The sequence below is a fragment of the Crinia signifera genome, chromosome 5, assembly GCF_055691185.1.
Source record: "Crinia signifera chromosome 5, ASM5569118v1, whole genome shotgun sequence".
Classification (NCBI taxonomy): domain Eukaryota; kingdom Metazoa; phylum Chordata; class Amphibia; order Anura; family Myobatrachidae; genus Crinia; species Crinia signifera.
The window spans coordinates 199,341,695-199,361,620 of NC_139221.1; the positions used below are offsets into that span (position 1 = coordinate 199,341,695).

Consider the following 19,926-nt stretch of genomic DNA (forward strand, 5'->3'; position numbering starts at 1 on the left):
ATACATACATACTGTATATGTGTGTACCAACCCTTGCCAAATTAAAGCTGCTCGCGGGTTCCATCATTTCTTCTCTTTGATTTAATGTGTGATCTTTTTCTTTACACTATTACTTGCAGCCTTTGAATAGACCCCAATTACACATTGGCCTGGTTGGGCCTGTACCAGAAGTAGAGCCAGTGTGAGAGGCATTTGCTGTCAGCTTCAGACAAAAGCCCAAAAGCTCCTGTCAATGGCACATGAAGAGAGCAATTAGGGCTGCTCTACAAAGGAGGAGCATGTTAAATATTCACAAGAACACAAAAGAGGCGAGATAGAGCAAGCAACAGAAATGTGAAGTGCGGTGCAGATCAATTGGTTTAAACAATGCACTGGCAACAAAGAGGGAATGTTAAACCATTAAGTGAGTGAGTATAAAACTACTAGTTTTTTTTAATGCAAATGTCAAAATAATTTACATTGCAGATTTAGAAGAAATGACAATATTTAATGAAATAGGTAGTAAAAGGGACATATGCTAATCAAAATTAAGAGTCGGTTACATCTATCGATTGCAGTCAGGGATTATGTAGAGTGGCAAGCTAATTATTATAGCTAATGCCTCATTTTCTACCTTCTCAATATAACTTTCAGAAGCTGCTGCTGTCCGACAGCATATAATGCCCAGCATGGGTTAGTGTACATACTGTAGCCACACAATCCTCTCATAGTCACTGTTTTGATGTTACCCTGGTCAGATTTGAGGAGATGGGAGCACCTGCCTTTCAGAATGTGCTCTGGCTATGTGTTTCCATGCTGTGCTTTGTACATGCAAACAGCCATAGTTACCTAAATCTTGAGACATTACAGTATATACATACCTTATATACATACTGACTGTAATTGCAAAGTGTAACTCATCTGTACTCTTTGTTAGGTTAGGATAGTATTTATGCTAGTATACCTTCTGTAGCTTGCAGGAGTCATAATGAGATACAGTATTAATATGCTGCATGAGGTTTAGCCTGCGCTTCATATATTCATATATCGACGATAAACACATGCTAATGAAACAAATCAGAATGATATGATTATCCTTTAATATATGACGCCACGAGTGTTCCTCAGTCAGTGCCTAACAAAGTACATACACACATGAGCTCATTAAAAAAACAGTTACTTATATTACAAGACAAAGCAGGACAAGTACATGGGACGTTGCTGCATCAGTGGTCATAGAATTCAGATAAGCAGCAGGGTGGCAGAAACCAATGGGCAGGTACCATTCATTTGAGCAGGAAGTAGACGATGGTATTAGTCAAAGCCAAAGCACGTATACTGTATGTGATTTTCTGATAAAATAACAAACAGGGCTATAAACTATTTAACACTACAGAGCCTTTTTAAATAGAGTATATTAAAGTAAAAGTGTAGGGTAGGATTTCAGGGATGGCTTGTATGCAAAACATACAGTATATTAATCTGTTATCTATTACAAGGGTAAAGGCCCCCAGATATTAGTCCAATTTGTCTTAAGGGCAAGTGTGCAATTTATCAAAAGGTTGACATGGGGGTTCTTGGACCTTTTTTTGAGCTGCATCGTGCCGACAGGCGGTGTCATGCCTGTCGACAGGCAGTGAGATGCCCTACCACCCACTAGGGCATGGTGGGAGAATAAAATAGTGTGCCAAGCATAGCAAAGCACTGTGCCCGAAGCATGGCGAGGGGATGCGGTGCACTTTTTTAGTGTCCATGTGTCGACATTCGGGATAAAAAAAAAAGTGAAAACCCCATGTCAACCTTTTGACTGTCGACCTGGCCCATATCGACCTAATGCTTGCGTCGACATAATGTCCCTGTTGACCTAACCACATGTCTACCTATAGTCATTCAGTCATGTCGACCTATAGTGGTCGACCCAATGCATATCGACCTTAGTGCTGTGGACCCTATGACCCATACCCCTAAAAAAGCACCCACGATGTGCCTGACAGCTGCACTACGATTTATCTTATGTGCAGCAAGTCCGACTCTGATCCGATGCTCTCAGGACCACGCATCAGGCCGGAATGGATGTCAAACAATGCAATTTGGCCTGATTTCACCCAATTTCTCAGGTCCCATCTGTCAGAATTGGATGAAATCGAGCCAAATTGTACTAGTGTGTAGGAAGGGGCCTTTACACAGGATCTTATTGGCACCACAATTATTGCCACATCGCATTGTACATTTCTACAAGTATAGTGTAAATGGCACTAGTTTAGCCTACAAAGTGCGCTGTAGAGTGAATGTATAGTTTGGACTGAAGGACTCTGCATGACATCACTATCTGGTGGCCAACAAAATAATGGAAGATTTTTCCTTAGCAGTTTTTTTTTTCAGTGTCCAGGCCCGGTTAAATTGCCTAAATGTACCAGTAACATCAAACCAAAGGATTTTTTTTTAAATGGATAGACACACTTAAAACATATAATAAAATAAAAGTGATAATTTTGTTTTACCTCTTCACTAGTAAATTAAGTATCACTTGCATTATAGTAAACACAATTTTACAAATTGAGTGGTTTGTTTGTGTGTGCCATGAAATCCTGCATTTTAATTTTCTGTTTGAAACATTCATTTTCCCTGCTGGTATCCTCTTTATGACAACCATCTGTTCAAATGTTACCCTTTTTCAGTAGTGCAATCCAGCAGAAATGTACAGCTAACAAGAGTCATTACTGTAGGGACAATATAATGTCAGAAAGAAGATTGTAGTTACATATTACTCCATTAAAAAGTAAGACATCCACACAAATGCTTACTCTTCAAATATTATGAGATGCTGTATGCATCCATTTTTGTTCCAGAACAGAGAAAAAACCCTAAACAATAAGACATCTTGACAGAGCAAAGACAAGGCTGAGAAACTTTGTTCCCAGGGATTCTGGGAATTGATGCTAGTTTTATACATGAGCAAAATTTTCAAAACCCATTTAGCTGTAATATTTCACGCATGGCAGGCAAAATTTGCACTAAATGTTCAACATGGGATTCTAAAATTAATTTTGCATGAATACCTAAACAGTGCACTTTCTAATTACAAGTAGAATAAAAATAAGATGTAGCATATCCATCCCCTTCCAAAATCCTTGACTACCCCAATGATATATTCTTTTGATATAATTAAACTGAAACCAACTGGAAAGGTTGCCGTGCCAATGTTCCTATTAATTTTTAGCTGAGGTAACCGGCATTGCTCGGGTTTGGTTGTGCAGTTAGCATTACTTGAACGTTATCCTTCTTTTGTTTTAAGCTTAGCCGCTCGCCACACCACAGACATTTACCTGTCTGTGGTGGACTCCTGGATCTGACCAGTTTTTTTTTCTTAAACCCCATGTCCTCTACCCCCTTTATGTTATGCAACTCTGTTATATATTGCATCCATTGACCGACTTTGTCTAGATTCCGGGTCCCTTTTTGGCCACCCGGCTATGTTAATGGCTGTGAACCTAATCTGGACCCAACCCCTTATATTTTTTGCAACTTTGCCAACTTTGCCATTTGCTTACCTGACACACTTTGGGTAGTGGCCGGAACACTTTTTGGGCTCTTGGCTGGGTCGGGATTGGGGGTCTAAGTGGCTGTGAACCTAATCTGAACTAAATCAATGTCCTCTACCCAGGGCCGTCTTTTCGTATGGGCTTAATGGGCACTTGTCCAGGGGCCCCAGGTGTATAAGGGCCCTATACTGATAGCTGAGGATCTCCTTTTTCCAGGGATATCAGAATTTTGAAAATCGGCCCAGGGGAACTGGAGATATCCAACTTCAAAGCAGCAGTCCACATCCGATCTGTTAATTGCAATTCCCAGTCATATTTCTCAGGTTCTCTCTGAAAGTTGGGACTCTCCCTTTTCTGACGACACTAGCGGCTTGTCTCTATCATGCCCATAACCAGAGAAATCAGCCTTCCAGCAGCTGGACCCTCCTCCAGCTCCAAACGTCTGGTACAGTTTTATATTTTTGTCAATGGATTGCTCTGGCTCCTGATCTCTGATCCCCAAGTTCCCAGCACCTCCTGAAAGGTGGGACTCTAGGTTTTTATACCATTGAAGGCTAAGAAATCTATTTCCAGATAATGGCGAAATCTGCAGTCAAACAAGCTGCCCTTCCACCAGAAAATGACGAATATTAAGCCCACTCGATTATCCAACCCTCCCCTGTGTACAAAACACCCACTACCTCCCTGGAAGTCATTTACAAGGGACCCTTCATTCAGCTCAGTGCGTTCGTGTTCTCCCTCCCACCACCTGTGCAGTAAAGGAGTAATTAGCAGAAGTTACTGCTCCAGGTCCTACATGTTGAATGGAAGGTAGAGCACCCCCTGCCACCCGTGGGACATCAAAGCTGCTGCTGATAGCTCCCCCCACCCCTAGTAGGGGAGAAGGAGTAAGGGCCCGAGTGCATTGCTTTGCCCAGGGGCCCACACTGCTGTTAAGACAGCCCTGCCTCTACCCCCTCTATGTTATGCAACTTTGCCATATCTTACTTCCCTGATCCACTTTCTGTAGTGTCCGGGCCACTTTTTGAGCCCCCGCACCTCAACAGGGCTACAATCTAGAAAAACAAACTGCGGCACTCCACAAAATTTTTCAAACAAGCAAAGTGTATTTCAAGTGACCAACGTTTCAGGGCCCAAGAGTCCCCTTTTTCAGGGCACACCTTGAAAAAAGGGGACTCTTGGGCCCCGAAGGCTCTCTGGCTATAGCCTCATTTCAGCAGCAGTATCCCCCATTGCAGCAGCTGCCACACTGCTAAGCTCCTCCCCTCATGGGTGCTTCATTAGGGGGGATGGTGTGTGTGTGTGTGTGTGTGTGTGTGGGGGGGGGTTCCCTATTTCTTTGGCTGAGGAACTACAAGTCCCAGCAGCCTTTAATCCTCATATGCTGGAACTTGCGGTTCAACAGGTGTCAGCATGAGGGGGAGGCTTGCTGGGACTTGTTGTTCCACAGCCGAATACAATATTATTTCTTTACACTGAATTGGCTATCAGCCTGGCATTTTACAGCCTAGGGGTGCAGGGGAAAGACCCAGGCTTCACCCCTGGCCCTTGGGTGGGGGGGATCCCTTTATTGGGGTGGTCCCACTCCCCCAGGGCCCTGGTCCCCCAGTCAGGGTTGACTAGTCGGGGGGGGGGGATGATGCGGCGGCCCCTAGGGAGCTCGGTCCTGGTTGCAAAAATATGGTGGACCTCTACATCTTTTGTCCCCTGTTTTTGTAACCAGGACCGGAGCCCGGTGCTGGTTCTTTAAAACTCTACACAATGTTTCCCCTGTCATTTTAGAACCAGCACTGGCTCAAAGAGCCTGGGGCTGGTTATGTTCCGATGGATCGGGTTAAAAGTGGCCAAATCACATGTATGTATTTGACATCCTCTAATGTGAGGTCCCGTGTGCTTTGGGAAGTCGGACATGCTGCACGTCCGACCTCCAACCCGGGCCCCCTCCCGGCAGTAGGAGATTGTATGCGATATGTCACATGCAGAAGGACCACATGTGATGTATCGCACGCCATCCTGCCGCCTGGGAAGGTCCAAGGCAGCTCAAGGAGGATAGGATGCCCATACAAGGCTCTGAGAAGTCAGAGCCGTGTATGGCCACCTTAACTCTTTACTGACATTTTTACAGTGGCCCCTGCTTAATCTATCCCCCATAATAGCCCAGCCTACCAGCCTATTATATTTAAATATTGCATCAGATACATATGATGTAGCAAGTGTGCATCAGATCAATCTGATGCGATCTATTCACTTCAGATATATCTGACCAGATGTATCTGAAGTGAATAGAGCGAAAATTTAGCCCAGGTTCTCTCTGGATTCCTGGATTCTGGATTCAGATTCCTGGGAGAGTTCAAGGGAAATTTGAATAGATTTGTAGCTTCAGATATATCTTTGTAGAGGATGGGGGCATTACATCAGTAACTTCAATGACAAGCATCAGATTAAGTGGTGCAAAGCACACAAACACTGGACTGTGGGGTAGATTTATTAAGCTCGGTGAAGTGATAAAGTGTCTGGTTTTTATCACCAGCCAATCAGCTCATACGTGTCATTTTTCAAACCAAGCCTGTAACTTCAGTTAGGAGCTGATTGGCCGGTGATAAAAACAAGACAATTTATCAATTCACCGAGCTTAATAAATCTGCCTCTGTGGGATTAGTGGAAACGTGTTCTGTAGAGTGAATAATCATGCTTCTCTGTTTGGCAGTCGGATGGTTGAGTCTGGCGCCAAACCTACCCTCCCGGAATGGCCGGGAGCCTCCCGGAAATTGGGTCCTTCTCCCGGCCCCCCGGGAAGGTGGGCAAGTCTCCCGCATTCTGCTAATTGCCCCCTAAAATTGTGTCATTTTGCGCTGTTTAAGCCCCGCCCCCTCTCAGCAGCCCGCAAATCACAGAGTTTTCCGGCATGGGGGGCGAGGCCAAATGATGTCAGACAAATGATGTCAGACTTCTCCCGGAGAGGTGAAACTAAAAGTAGGCAAGTATGCTTTGGCGAATGCATGAAGCTGACTGTATTATGCCAACTGTGAAGTTTGGTTGAGAAGGCTATACCCCATAACTACAGAAAAGAGCAATCAATGCTTCAACAACAGCTTGGGGTAGACACTTTTCCAACATGACTGTGCCCCAGTGCACAAAGCAAGGACAATAAAGATGTGGTTTGATGAGTTTAGGGTGGTAGAACCTGACTGTCATTCCCAGAGTCCTGACCTCACACCCCATCGAGCTCCTTTGGGATGAACTGGAACAGAGATTGTGAGCAGGGCCTCATCAGTGCCAACATCAGTGCCAACATCAGTGCCTAACAGAAGCAACAGTGATACCCCCAGTCTATGTCATGGTACTTCTCGGCATAAAAAAAACGACATTTAACCAGATTTGTTAACGAATGGAAAGTATCCCACATAAAAAATGCAAAGTATAGCATAGTGGGAAAGTGCATTGTACACAATAAAAGTGCACTGTAAAAGTGGCTGTTTGGAAGTGTAGCAGTCAGGTGTATTCATAGCTGTCAGCATCCTACTTCTAATACTACTGCATTCAGTAGTTGTGGAGTGCAGCTGTCACATTCTTTACCATAGCTGTCCACTTCTATCATTGTCTGTCAATAGACAAACACAAATGCCATCCATCCAAATATAACATATTGAAGCAGATTCAGGGAGAGATGCAAGAACATAGCAGCTGCATCTGTGTATGCAGCGACTATGCAAAGATATATATATATAAAAACAGCAGGCGCCGTCTTTGGGTAGAAAGAAGCCCACTGCATGCTTCTTTGATCCACTGCTGTGTGCAAAGATGCATGAGTTTGAGAATGCCGCCTATCCTGCAAACGGCGACAGACTGTCAATCATGCTGCCGCTTATGGGGCACTGCATGTGATCTGGGCATCTGTGTATGTGACGATCAAACAGTAACAGAGATGTACAGAAACCACTGGGTTTTCATACATAAATCTCTGAATTAAACCCATTGTGTAAAAGAAGATTAAAGAAGCATGTATCTTCCAGACCTCAAATGTCTACCAGATGAATATACACCCATTTCTGGAATGTACCTGTAGAGTTTTTGGACAGTGCATGTTCTGGGACATGCGGTTGAAGGAGAGTCATTTCAGACTCATATTTGTCTGTTTCGACATAACTGGCCTGTAATAGGTAGTGCTCGTGTAAAAAACAGGTTTGGCGGGTGCATCCCTTTGGAATGGCAGGCTAAGCAAAGTCGGATGGAAGCATCCTCTGTACAAGTATAGTTTGTGCGACGGTGTCCTGATGATAATAGGCTGAAAAGTAAGGGACTTTCTGTATTTGTAAGCAGTTTTATCATACTCAACAATTTTTAAAACTCATAGCGTATGACACATCAGGTCTTAACTGTCATGTGTTTGATAAATTACAGTTGGGGGCTGTCTGGATGGAGAACCATTTATCATACACAGTGAGTTTTAAAAATGGTTAAGTATAATGAAACATGTTGATAAATCAGTCCCTAAGAGTATAAATAGAAGTGATCTGCCTCCAAAGACACATACCCTTTGCATATGGGTGAGTACATGCATTTCAGTTTAGTGCACACAATGGGGGAAGAATTACAGCTGACTCACATTTAACTCTGCATAAGACCCATGGTATATTTTAATCTTATTTATGTCATTTTAACTTTTTTGATCACATTTGTATAGTTGGTGAATATTTATTATAGTCTGAGCTATGAACACAATTTGTTTAGAAGTAATGACAACACTGGATTATCTATCATGGATGAAAGTTACCCTGGGTCCAGTGGGGCCCACACACTACACACCCTGTACCGATTTAATATTACTCACCGATCCATGATTCATGCATGTGGACAAGACACGTCCTTGGTAACTTGGCACTGGCGCAATGCTGCAGGAGGCCTGCACATACACAGTAGACTCTGGTCTACTGCACTTACAGAGAAGAGGGGCATTGTAGTGACAAAAGCTTGGGGTGGGGGCTCTTACAAGATTTTACTACGGGGCCCGCAAAGTTCTCATTACGCCCCTGCACAGGCCCCCGCCTCTTTTAAAGTGCCTCTGAATATAAAACACCCCATATTGCTAGAAAATGCCATTTCACCTTTATAATGCTGGCTTTGTAGCCATGACTTGAACTGTATATAATAAAACCTTCTCTGACTAAAATAATTATACAGTACATCTACTTATGGAACTGAAGAAGCTAAAATAAGTTGCAGAAGCTCACTAGGGTTATATTAGGTCATGGCTGAAGGTTCTTGTTTCAGTGGGAGTTCGTGACAACTGGACTGTTTTCTTTATGACAGATTAGAAAGAGATTATTATATATTTTTATTTTATTTGACAATAGGAATTTCAGGCAGCAGGAAAGAAGCAGAACAACCTGAGGCATTGTCAGTCAATTGTTATGCTACAGACCATGCTGCAATGAGATAAACGAGCGCATCTGTTATTTTGTTCCAGTTTCAGCCAATTAGCTGTATTTTACACACCTACTGTATGTTTGGAAGATTGCTTTTCTCAGTATAACCTGTAAGGTGCTACATATACAGATATTACTACATGATATAATGACAGATTTGTTGTACACTGATTATCTCATTTTTCATGCACAATTTGGACTTGATTCGATTGCTTTCACTGCAGTGGGGGAATGATGTGACAGTCCCATATGTCGTCAACCTGTATGAAGCCACCAACTCAAGTGGAAATGCTCATTATGGCCCAACATTGTTACGGTCGATCACAATTTCACAGAACTCTGCTAAACACAGCATCCAAAGCGATCTGTAAATATGATATTATGTAGCCATTATTTTAGTTAGAACAGTTTAGGTCTTTGATTCAAGCTAGTGACAGCTGGCATTCCTCATCAGATTAACCCTGGCACGAGTATTTGGCTGTTAATGCTCACTGATAACATACAGTACACTGTAGCTGGGGTGTGAAACCATGTAGGGGGACATTTACCAAAATGGATTCGTAGAAAAAAGGTGTATTCGTAGGGAGAAATACACCTTTTTTTTACGAATTTGTATTTTCGGGATTTACAATCCCAAAAATACAACAATTCGTAGTCCTAAAGATGGAACATTCGTATTTGTAGTTACAAATACGAATGCCCTACACCATCGATAGGATACGACAGAAATCACCATTCAAAAGAATGGTGGTTTCTGATTTACTAAGCAGCCGTACTGACAATACGGCTGCTTAGTGGTGTGAAACACCCACGCAAATACGACAGGAAAATAGAACACCATTTTCCTGTTCTATTTGCGTTTTTGCCTGCACGGATCAGTCAGATCCGTGCAGGCTACAGTGTAAAAAAATAGAAAAATAAATAAATAAATAAAAAAACGGCGTGGGGTCCCCCCCACAGCCATAACCAGCACCAGGCTGAAGGAGCCGGGGCCGGTAATTAAAAATCAGGGAGCCCGACAAATAGGGGTTCCCCGATTTTTAACAACCAGCCCCAGGCTCCTGCTCCGGGGCTGGTTCCCAAAATACGGGGGACAAAATGACTAGGGGTCCCCCGTATTTCAAGAACCAGCCCCAGGCAAAACCAGCCAGCAGGGTAATGTCACAGCCGGGGGACACTTATAATATAAGGTCCCGCGGCCAAAACATTAACCCCCTGACCGGTCAGCCTGGCCAGGGGCCCTGGGGGAGTGGGGACCCCCCCAATAAAGGGGTCCCCCCCCTCCAGGACTTACCTGACCAGGCTGAAGCCTGGTGCTGTCCTCGATGCCCCTGGGCGGTGGGCATCGAGCTGATGGTTTTGTGTAAAAAATAGAATAAAAACCATTGTTTTTTACTGTGGCACTACAAGTGCCAGCAAGCCTCCCCAGCAAGCTGGGACTTGGATAACCACAAGTCCCAGCCTGCTGGGCATTAAAGGGCCCGCTGGGTCTTGTAGTGCCACCGTAAAAAAAATTGTTAAATAAAACACACTGACACCCGTTTTAAATAAAAGTTTAATACACACATTACATACATACTGATACTTACCTTTCTTGATCCCGTAGGTAGCCCTGGTCCTGATGTCCTGTGTCGTCCTCCAGGTCCATGTCGGCTGTCTGCGTCGTCCTCCAGGTCCATGTCGACGGTCCGTGTCGTCCTCCAGGTCCATGGCGGTGTCCGGGTCCGAAGAAATCCATATTGGAGCTGTGGAAGGAAATCCTACTCACCTGTTCCTGCGCTGAAGAAGTCTTCTCTTGATCCGACGTAGTCCAGGTAATCTTCCTGCTGTCGCCGGTCCCCGCTGTCTGCGCTGTCCGTGCATCGCGCTGAGGAGAGATGCTGAAGTTTCATATTCGGCGCCTCTCCTCAGACTGAATTCTATTGGCCGCCTAGCAGGCCAATCAGGAGCCGACTTTCTCGGCTCCTGATTGGCCTGCTAGGCGGCCAATAGAATTCAGTCTGAGGAGAGGCGCCGAATATGAAACTTCAGCATCTCTCCTCAGCGCGATGCACGGACAGCGCAGACAGCGGGGACCGGCGACAGCAGGAAGATTACCTGGACTACGTCGGATCAAGAGAAGACTTCTTCAGCGCAGGAACAGGTGAGTAGGATTTCCTTCCACAGCTCCAACATGGATTTCTTCGGACCCGGACACCGCCATGGACCTGGAGGACGACACGGACCGTCGACATGGACCTGGAGGACGACGCAGACAGCCGACATGGACCTGGAGGACGACACAGGACATCAGGACCAGGGCTACCTACGGGATCAAGAAAGGTAAGTATCAGTATGTATGTAATGTGTGTATTAAACTTTTATTTAAAACGTGTGTCAGTGTGTTTTATTTAACTATTTTTTTTACGGTGGCACTACAAGACCCAGCGGGCCCTTTAATGCCCAGCAGGCTGGGACTTGTGGTTATCCAAGTCCCAGCTTGCTGGGGAGGCTTGCTGGCACTTGTAGTGCCACAGTAAAAAACAATGGTTTTTATTCTATTTTTTACACAAAACCATCAGCTCGATGCCCACCGCCCAGGGGCATCGAGGACAGCACCAGGCTTCAGCCTGGTCAGGTAAGTCCTGGAGGGGGGGGACCCCTTTATTGGGGGGGTCCCCACTCCCCCAGGGCCCCTGGCCAGGCTGACTGGTCGGTAGGGTTAATGCTTTGGCCGGGGGGACTTGCATAAAAAGTCTCCCCCCGGCTGTGGCATTACCCGCTGGCTGGTTTTGCCTGGGGCTGGTTCTTGAAATACGGGGGACCCCTAGTCATTTTGTCCCCCGTATTTTGGGAACCAGCCCCGGAGCAGGAGCCTGGGGCTGGTTGTTAAAAATCAGGGAACCCCTATTTGTCGGGTTCCCTGATTTTTAATTACCGGCTCCAGGCTCTGTCAGCCTGGTGCTGGTTTCGGCTGTGGGGGGGACCCCACGCCGTTTTTTTTTTAATTTATTTTTTTTTCTATTTTTTTTACACCATGCAGCCTGCACGGATCTGACTGATCCGTGCAGACTGCTAGAAATAATTCGTATTAGCGGCCGTATATACGGCCGCTAATACGAATCATTACACCATCGGAGGGTTACAAAGCAGTCGTATATGACTGCTTTGTAACTGATCCTCCGGAACACGACTTTGCATACGACTTAAACAGTCGTATGCAGTCGTAGGGAAAATACCAATATGAAAAACTAGGTTTTTCATATTGGTAAATTTCCCCTGTAATGTCAACACTATGATTAGTACAATTGTACTTCTCCTTTATAAAATTAGTACTTTTTGTGATGCCAAATTTTGCCAAATGGGAAACTTGAAAATTCTAGAATATCAACCATCGCATTGTCCACTGTGGCGCTGTCATTACTAAGATCTCTCCTATGCTCTGGGCATGAAGTCTGAGGACATTTTAAAAGGACAGGATATATTGTAATGGTTGGACACCATCAGATAATGTTTAAAACAATTCAGCATTACTGCAAATAAGATCTGGACACTTGAGTAACTCCTACAGGCACACGGAACTGAAGTCTATATCACAGTGGTCCATAAAGTCCCTGTCGCTGGCGATAATGGCTGGCAGAGGATAGCAGATACTTGCTTTACTGCTTCGTCTACCAGGCCCAGTAACTTTCATGCATGCCTGACCTGGTCATACATGTACACTTTGCTGGAACCCGGACTTGGGCTTTCAGTATTATATTCATTAGATAAAATAAATAAATGTGTAGAATAAAAAAAAAAATGGAGGAAAATTGATTAGAGGACAGAAACTATCCTTTAATTGGCGATAGCAAAGCACTTGGAAGCAATCGTTAGACATGCTACCACCAGTGATACTCTACAGTAGCCACATCTTCCGATAGCTCGTATGTATGCATTTTCACATTTGGTAGAAGACGCACAATGGGAACCCGAGCCCTGGTACTCCTTATAAAGTGCATCATTCAAATAAGCTGAAAACTATCACAGTGACGATTTCACTGTGGATCCCCACATGCTACGGAACCTCTAATTGTCTAAAAACCCAAATCACTACCATTCTGCATTTGGCTGCACCTCTGATGAAGTCATTAAGATGAAATGCATAGGGGTTGGACCCTTCATCTGTAAACTTATTTGACCAATAAATACCTGGCCTATATATGTATGATTGTAAAACATTTCAGTACATCCATGTCTGTTTTAAAAAAATTTAATTCTCTTATGTTTTCATTACATCTAACCCTTAAAAGGGAAACATTTGGTCTTCAGGTGGGAGTATACTATTCAGTGCATTATATATATATATATATATATATATATATATATATATATATATATATAGCAACAGTTCCTAATAATTAAGGAGACCAGCACCAGTCCAATGTAATATGCTTAAATCAGATTCATTGTCTAAACACTTAATCATGCAAACATCATGTCAGAGTATAAAACACCCAACAGGCTATACTTAACAACATCACGTTAACAGGCAGCGTCTCCTCGACGCCCGTTTCGGTGCATCCAGCACCTTTGTCAAGAGGGGTGACCAACGAGACTACACATGAGGAATGCTATAAATAAGGCCCCCAGAGCGTAATCTCACCTGTGTTAATTAGCTCTATGCCTCCGCAACAGGAACTCCTGCTATCCGGCTGCTTGCCGTCTCCATCACGGCGCCGCCACCGCACCGGAACTACCAGTTAGACGGAACCAGTGAGAAGACCCATCAGCATGGTGCTGGAAGTGGGTGTCCTCACAGAATGTTGCCATGGCAACTCAAGACAACAATTAATGCGTGCATAACTGCGTGCCGTGTTAGCAATAATCAAAAACATACATAAAAAAATAAATCACAAACATAAAAAAATAAATATACATTAACTGAAATATCAAAGAAGGTAATTCACAAAATGAAAATAAATATAAAAAAACATTATCAAATGACGAGGTATCAAGTGTTTAGCGTGTAATATCAAAAATAGTAATCGTTAGCTATCAATTGTATAGAAGTCAATATTATCTTGCAGCACTACTATAGGAAATGTGTTAAAGTAAATTCCTCATTAAGGCCATTAGGACGCATAGAGTTCAGGTCATATATCCAAAAGCTCTCTTTCTTCAAGAGTATTTTATGACGGTCTCCTCTCCTCCTTAGTGGAGGTACATGTTCAATTGGCATAAACTGAAATTCATTAAGAGAGTGACCACAATGCATAAAATGCCGAGCCACCGGTGGTGTATTAGTGTCCATCTTGATGTACGCCTTCTTAATAGATGACCTATGTGGCCCAATTCTTTCTTTCATCATACGCAGGGTCTTGCCGACATATAATATGTTGCAAGGGCATTTTATGATATAAACAACATATTTTGTATCACAATCCATATGATGTCTAATGGAATAATTCTTGCCTGTTATAGGGTGTATTAATTTGTCTGACATGATAATGTGTAGGCAGTTTACACAGTCTGAACATTTATATGATCCGGTTTGTCTTGTCAACCAGTGCCTTGATTGATCCATTTTCGGGCTAATATCAGAAAAAGTTAATTGTTGTTTCAGATTATGACTTTTTTTGTAGCAGAAAAGAGGTGGAGTATGACATATGGCACCCATAACCACAGTATGTGCCAATTTTTTATTATTGAGTCCTTGATGGATTTAGAAGCCACTGAATATGTACTAGCAAAGTGTAGTCTCTGATAATTTTTTCCTTCTGTTTTGGAGTCAATAATTCATTCCTTTGCAGGTTTCTACACTTGCTTCTTGCTTCATATACCTCTTTTGGATCATATAATCGGTCTGGGAAATCTTGGTACATCTTGTCAAGAACTATGTCAAGCTCATCTTGGCATGATGTGATTCGTACTGCTCTCAACTAGATGTGAGTATGGTAACCCACGTTTGAGGGGTTGAGTATGAAAGCTCGTGGCCAATAAAAGGGTATTTTTATCAGCTGCTTTCTTGAACAATGTGGTCTTGAACTCATTATTAACAATCTCAATTTTCACGTCCAAAAAGTTTATGCTGCAATGACTTGAATTAATCGTAAATCTTATATTACCAGGAATGGAATTCAAATACGTCACCAAATCATTTAGCATATCATAAGTGCCAGTCCAAATGAAAAATAAATCATCAATAAATCTCACATAACATCTGATGAACTTAGAAAAATTTGGATGGGTCATGATGTATGATTTTTCAAATTGATAAATAAACAAATTGGCATACGATGGGGCCAAGCAGCCAGATTGCAGGAGTTCCTGTTGCGGAGGCATAGCGCTAATTAACACAGGTGAGATGACGCTCTGGGGGCCTTATTTATAGCATTCCTCATGTGTAGTCTGGTTGGTCACCCCTTTGACAAAGGTGCTGGATGCACCGAAATGGGTGTCGAGGAGACGCTGCCTGTTGACATGATGTTGTTAAGTACAGTATAGCCTGTTGGGTGTTTTATACTCTGACATGATGTTTGCATGATTAAGTGTCTTTTTAGACAATAATTATGATTTAAGCATATTACATTGGACTGGTGCTGGTCTCGCTAATTAGTGGGAACTGTTGCTACATTTAACGTTGACCTGGCATGGTCATTTTTTTTATAAGTGAAGCAGGTGCGATCTTCTCTACAAATATATATATATATATATATATACATACACATACCAATATATATATATATATATATATATATATATATATATATATATATATATATATATATATATATATATATATATACCAAGAGAAGGACCTGTCACTCAGGACTGACGTGAGCTGCGTTTCCGTGTGGCTTGCTCTGTTGCCATGAGTCGATGGTCTGTGTCGACACACAGACATCCATGCACAATATACCAAACGGACAAAGGCACTCAGAGGCTTGATGCAGGTGAAAAAACTGGAGGAATTTTTATTCCATTGCCTGTCTACGTTTTGGGGGTCCCTCTTATTTGCCCACACTTTGTGCCCTCTTCCTCCAGCTTTCCCACGTGATCTGCCGGCCGGGCTGGACAGACACGCCTGCTGTTGGACGTAACCTGAACCAGTGACGTCATAGCAGTGCGCCAAGTACCGGAAACTCGCACCGGAGGTCATGGGCGGGACGCAGGAGTTCAGGGGGTGAGTATGCACTGTTTTGTACACTATTTATTCACTGTTCACACACTGAGTAGGTTGTTACTTGTGCCTTTGTGTCCTGACGACGGGGGCATGACCCCCGAAACGTAGACAGGCAATGGAATAAAAATTCCTCCAGTTTTTTCACCTGCATCAAGCCTCTGAGTGCCTTTGTCCGTTTGGTATATTATATATATATATATATATATATATATATATATATATATATATATACTAAAAAAATATATGATATGAGAAAATGAGAAATGACATTTAGTAGTTACTGTAGCTTTTAAGGCTCTTCAGTATTTAATGTACAGTCTTTATAAAGAATGACAGCTGTTACTGAGAATCTGCTACAGGCCCACCTAATAGCGTTTCATCCATTACACCAACACAATAGAGGTGTATCTATGTAATGGAGACTGGTGGTTTTCTATGTCACACTGACCATAATTATGGATTTTTCAAAGTGTTTTGGAAATAACAAAAGGACAGCGTGTATTTCCTATATTTCAGAAATGTATTCCTTGAACCTATCTCAAAGTTACCTTTTATCTTTTTAGCTTTGCAGTATGAGAAGTTTAGCAGAAATATATAAGCCATACTGTATTTACTGTCTTTTACTGAACAAATAAAACATCCTCTTAGTACCGGAGCCCCTGGCCCCTCTCTATGGCCTTATTTAATTGTACATTACACCAGGCCCAAACTTTTGGAAAATTTAATTTTTGAACCCAAAAAGGACACCCCTGTGTACTAAAGCCACCCAGCCACAATCAATCCTTTTAGCCCTTTCAGAATTATTTTACAATTTGAGATATACTTGTCACATGTAACTTAATTTTCACCACTACGACTTACCCTACATCTTCTGCATCTTCATCACACTCAGCACCATATTTGCAAGCTCCACATTTGGGGTGTTTCCTATGAACCTCAGTCCCAGATCCTTCATATTCTGTAAGACACAAAAACTTGGATGAAAGAAATAATAGATAAAAACTTTAGGCGTTACTACTTAGCAAGTATTTGGCAACTCACTATGACAAAGCAATAGACCCAGATTAGTTGAGTACAAAGAAAAAATAATGTGATCCTTTAAATAACATTACATTTATAAATCAAAACAATGTATAGAATGGTCCTTATTCTGGTTCACTTGCAAAGGCAAATTCCTTCTCAAATGGACAAACCATGTGCACTGCAGGTGGGGCAGATGTAACATGTGCAGAGAGAATTCTTTTCTGTCCTTTCTATTTGTATCATATAGTGTATTTGGCCCTCCCAATTTACATGCTTGCATCATTTCATTTGGTGCTAGAACGGGTGCTAAAGCACCAACCAGTTGAGATTTTTGCCCCTTCCCCTTATCAAATATTTTTTTCCCAAAATGTCCCCAAAATAGTAGATATTTTCTATAATAAAATTACATATATAAATGATAGCTTTTTAAACCTGATTCAATAAACATTTTTAAACAAAAAAATGCAAAAATCAAGTTTTGATAGCGATTTTATTATTAAAACAAACTGTAAATTTAGGAACATTTTAAATCAGAATATTACCCAAATGGCTATTATTTTATGAGACAGATGGGACAGACCAAAAAAAGGGGACTAGCCACCAGGCACAATGTACATATGGAAGGTAGATAACAATAAACAATATTGATTGATGGACCGCCAAACCAAGGCAAGTACCCCTGCAAGTGTCGTGAGGCACCCCAAGGCACACATTATGCAATACATTTACTTGAATGGTGAGTGCCTTATGATCTATTTTGGACTCTGAATATTTCCATATGATGTAGGAATCTGCCTTAGTGTACCCATAGGAGCACCCTTTAAGTTATTTACAAGCTTGTTAGTGCATTGGATATACTCTCCCTTTCTTTTATATATATATATATATATATATATATATATATATATATATATATACAGGTTGAGTATCCCGTATCCAAAATGCTCGGGACCAGGAGAATTTTGGATAACGGATTATTCCGTATTTCGGAATATTTTAATATTTCAATGATGTATTTTGAAGTATCTTGCATTTATGCTGTATAAACACATAATATACACACAAATATATTTTATTACAACATAAAATACACACAAACATATTTTAATTGTTCAAAAAACAAGGTTTCAAAACGTGAAACAAAATGTGTGTACTATCTCAGCACTGAATTTGAATGCCAAGCAATCATTGTCTTGCACATATATAGTGCCAGTTACATATCATGTCCCCAGTGATGCTGTTACATATGTCCCCAGTGAGTTTTTAGCAAAAAAAAAAAAATTTTTCACTTTCTGGAATGTCCGTATTTCGGAATAATTCGGATAACGGATATTCGGATACGGGATACTCGACCTGTATATATATATATATATATATATATATATAATGTATACACCAATGACAGGAGTCAGCTCACTCCTATAGCTAACGCATCAGTGGCCCAGTTAGCCATATAGAGATGCAATATATACTAAAATAGTGCACTCACCTAGGCTTTTTAAAGATGAAAAACAAAAGTTTATGCCTTACATATGGTACAGCAAGATACTCAGGTCATGCATCAATGGTTCACATACATAGAGGCTTTCCTCAGGACAACACCACAGTATCACCACCAAGCAGCAAGATATTTACAAGATTGTAGGTACATTGGATATATTCTCTCTCTCTCTCTCTCTCTCTCTCTCTCTGGACCGAATTATACTTGTGCAGTGAGCACAAAGCAGTAACATTTGACTTAAATATCAATAAAGCATTTTCAAAGATAGAGACATGTCCACATACATCTAACCACTTTGCATGTTAAACAGTCCTTCTAGTTGTGTGCACCATGTTATGGCGTGCAGCTTATTTGCATAGTGGTGCGAATAGGATGCACAAGCAGCTTCTGACTAAAATATGTGGCATGCCTACATTCTGCGTGGGACCACTGCTGTGTTTGTATACAGAATGTTATGTTACAACGTTACCCAGTAACACAATGTATGCCTCATATCATTTAAATCATCAGAAGCTGCTTGTGCATACTATATGCATCCCTTTGCGAATAAGGCACACTGTAACAGAAAAAGTCACATGTGCATATTCATGAAGCCCATGCGATATGTGTAATGTCCCTTTTAGAACACAGATGATAGATGTATGTGGATAAATCTGTAGCAACAAAAGTGTCTCAGGTAAGGCTACATACCCACTGTAATGTTTTTTTTATCATGAAATGGATTCAAAGAATGAGAAAAATCAAACAACCTACACAAAGGTCAATAACTATAAACACGCAAGGTATTCTCATCCAATTTTATAGTGTACTAGTTGCCAAAATTGAACAACATAACAGTAATGTCAGCACCATCAGCTGCGAGGGCTCAAATGGAGCAACACTTAAATAGCTCTGTCAGGTGCCATCTAGTGGCTGCTGGAACACACAACACTTGAATTCTCCCCCATTGAGGCGATAAGCAGCGATGGCTTTTTATTATATAGAATATAATATACAGATTAAGTATGAACAAGAGTATATGAAGTTAAAAAAGAAAGTAGGAGGCATTGGGTGACCACCAACTGAGAAAAGTGATATGAAAAAGTGTTCTAAAAGTTTCCGGAATTTAATGACTATTAGGTGGCCTTATCCGTTTCATAATACATGTGGAAAGTAGTGTTTTTGTATGTATAACAGGCCCATTTCGGATGATGAATAGGCCCCTAAATCATAGTATTGCAACGGCTCTGGTAATTACATGACAGTATTGCATCTAGGGGAATAGGAATCTAAATAGCTTTAGAACTGATTAAAAAAAAGAAGACAGAGTAG

At 41.8% G+C, this 19,926-nt stretch overlaps 1 protein-coding gene across 1 annotated transcript in view; it reads right to left on the reverse strand.

Annotated features, from left to right (window-relative positions):
* TMEFF1 (transmembrane protein with EGF like and two follistatin like domains 1) overlaps positions 1 to 19,926 on the reverse strand; it is a 209,251-nt gene that overhangs the window by 28,386 nt on the left and 160,939 nt on the right. The window contains exon 5 of the mRNA XM_083188421.1: positions 16,953 to 17,049. Within this exon, the coding sequence (XP_083044547.1) occupies positions 16,953 to 17,049 (97 nt within the window). The remainder of the gene's footprint in view (positions 1 to 16,952; positions 17,050 to 19,926) is intronic.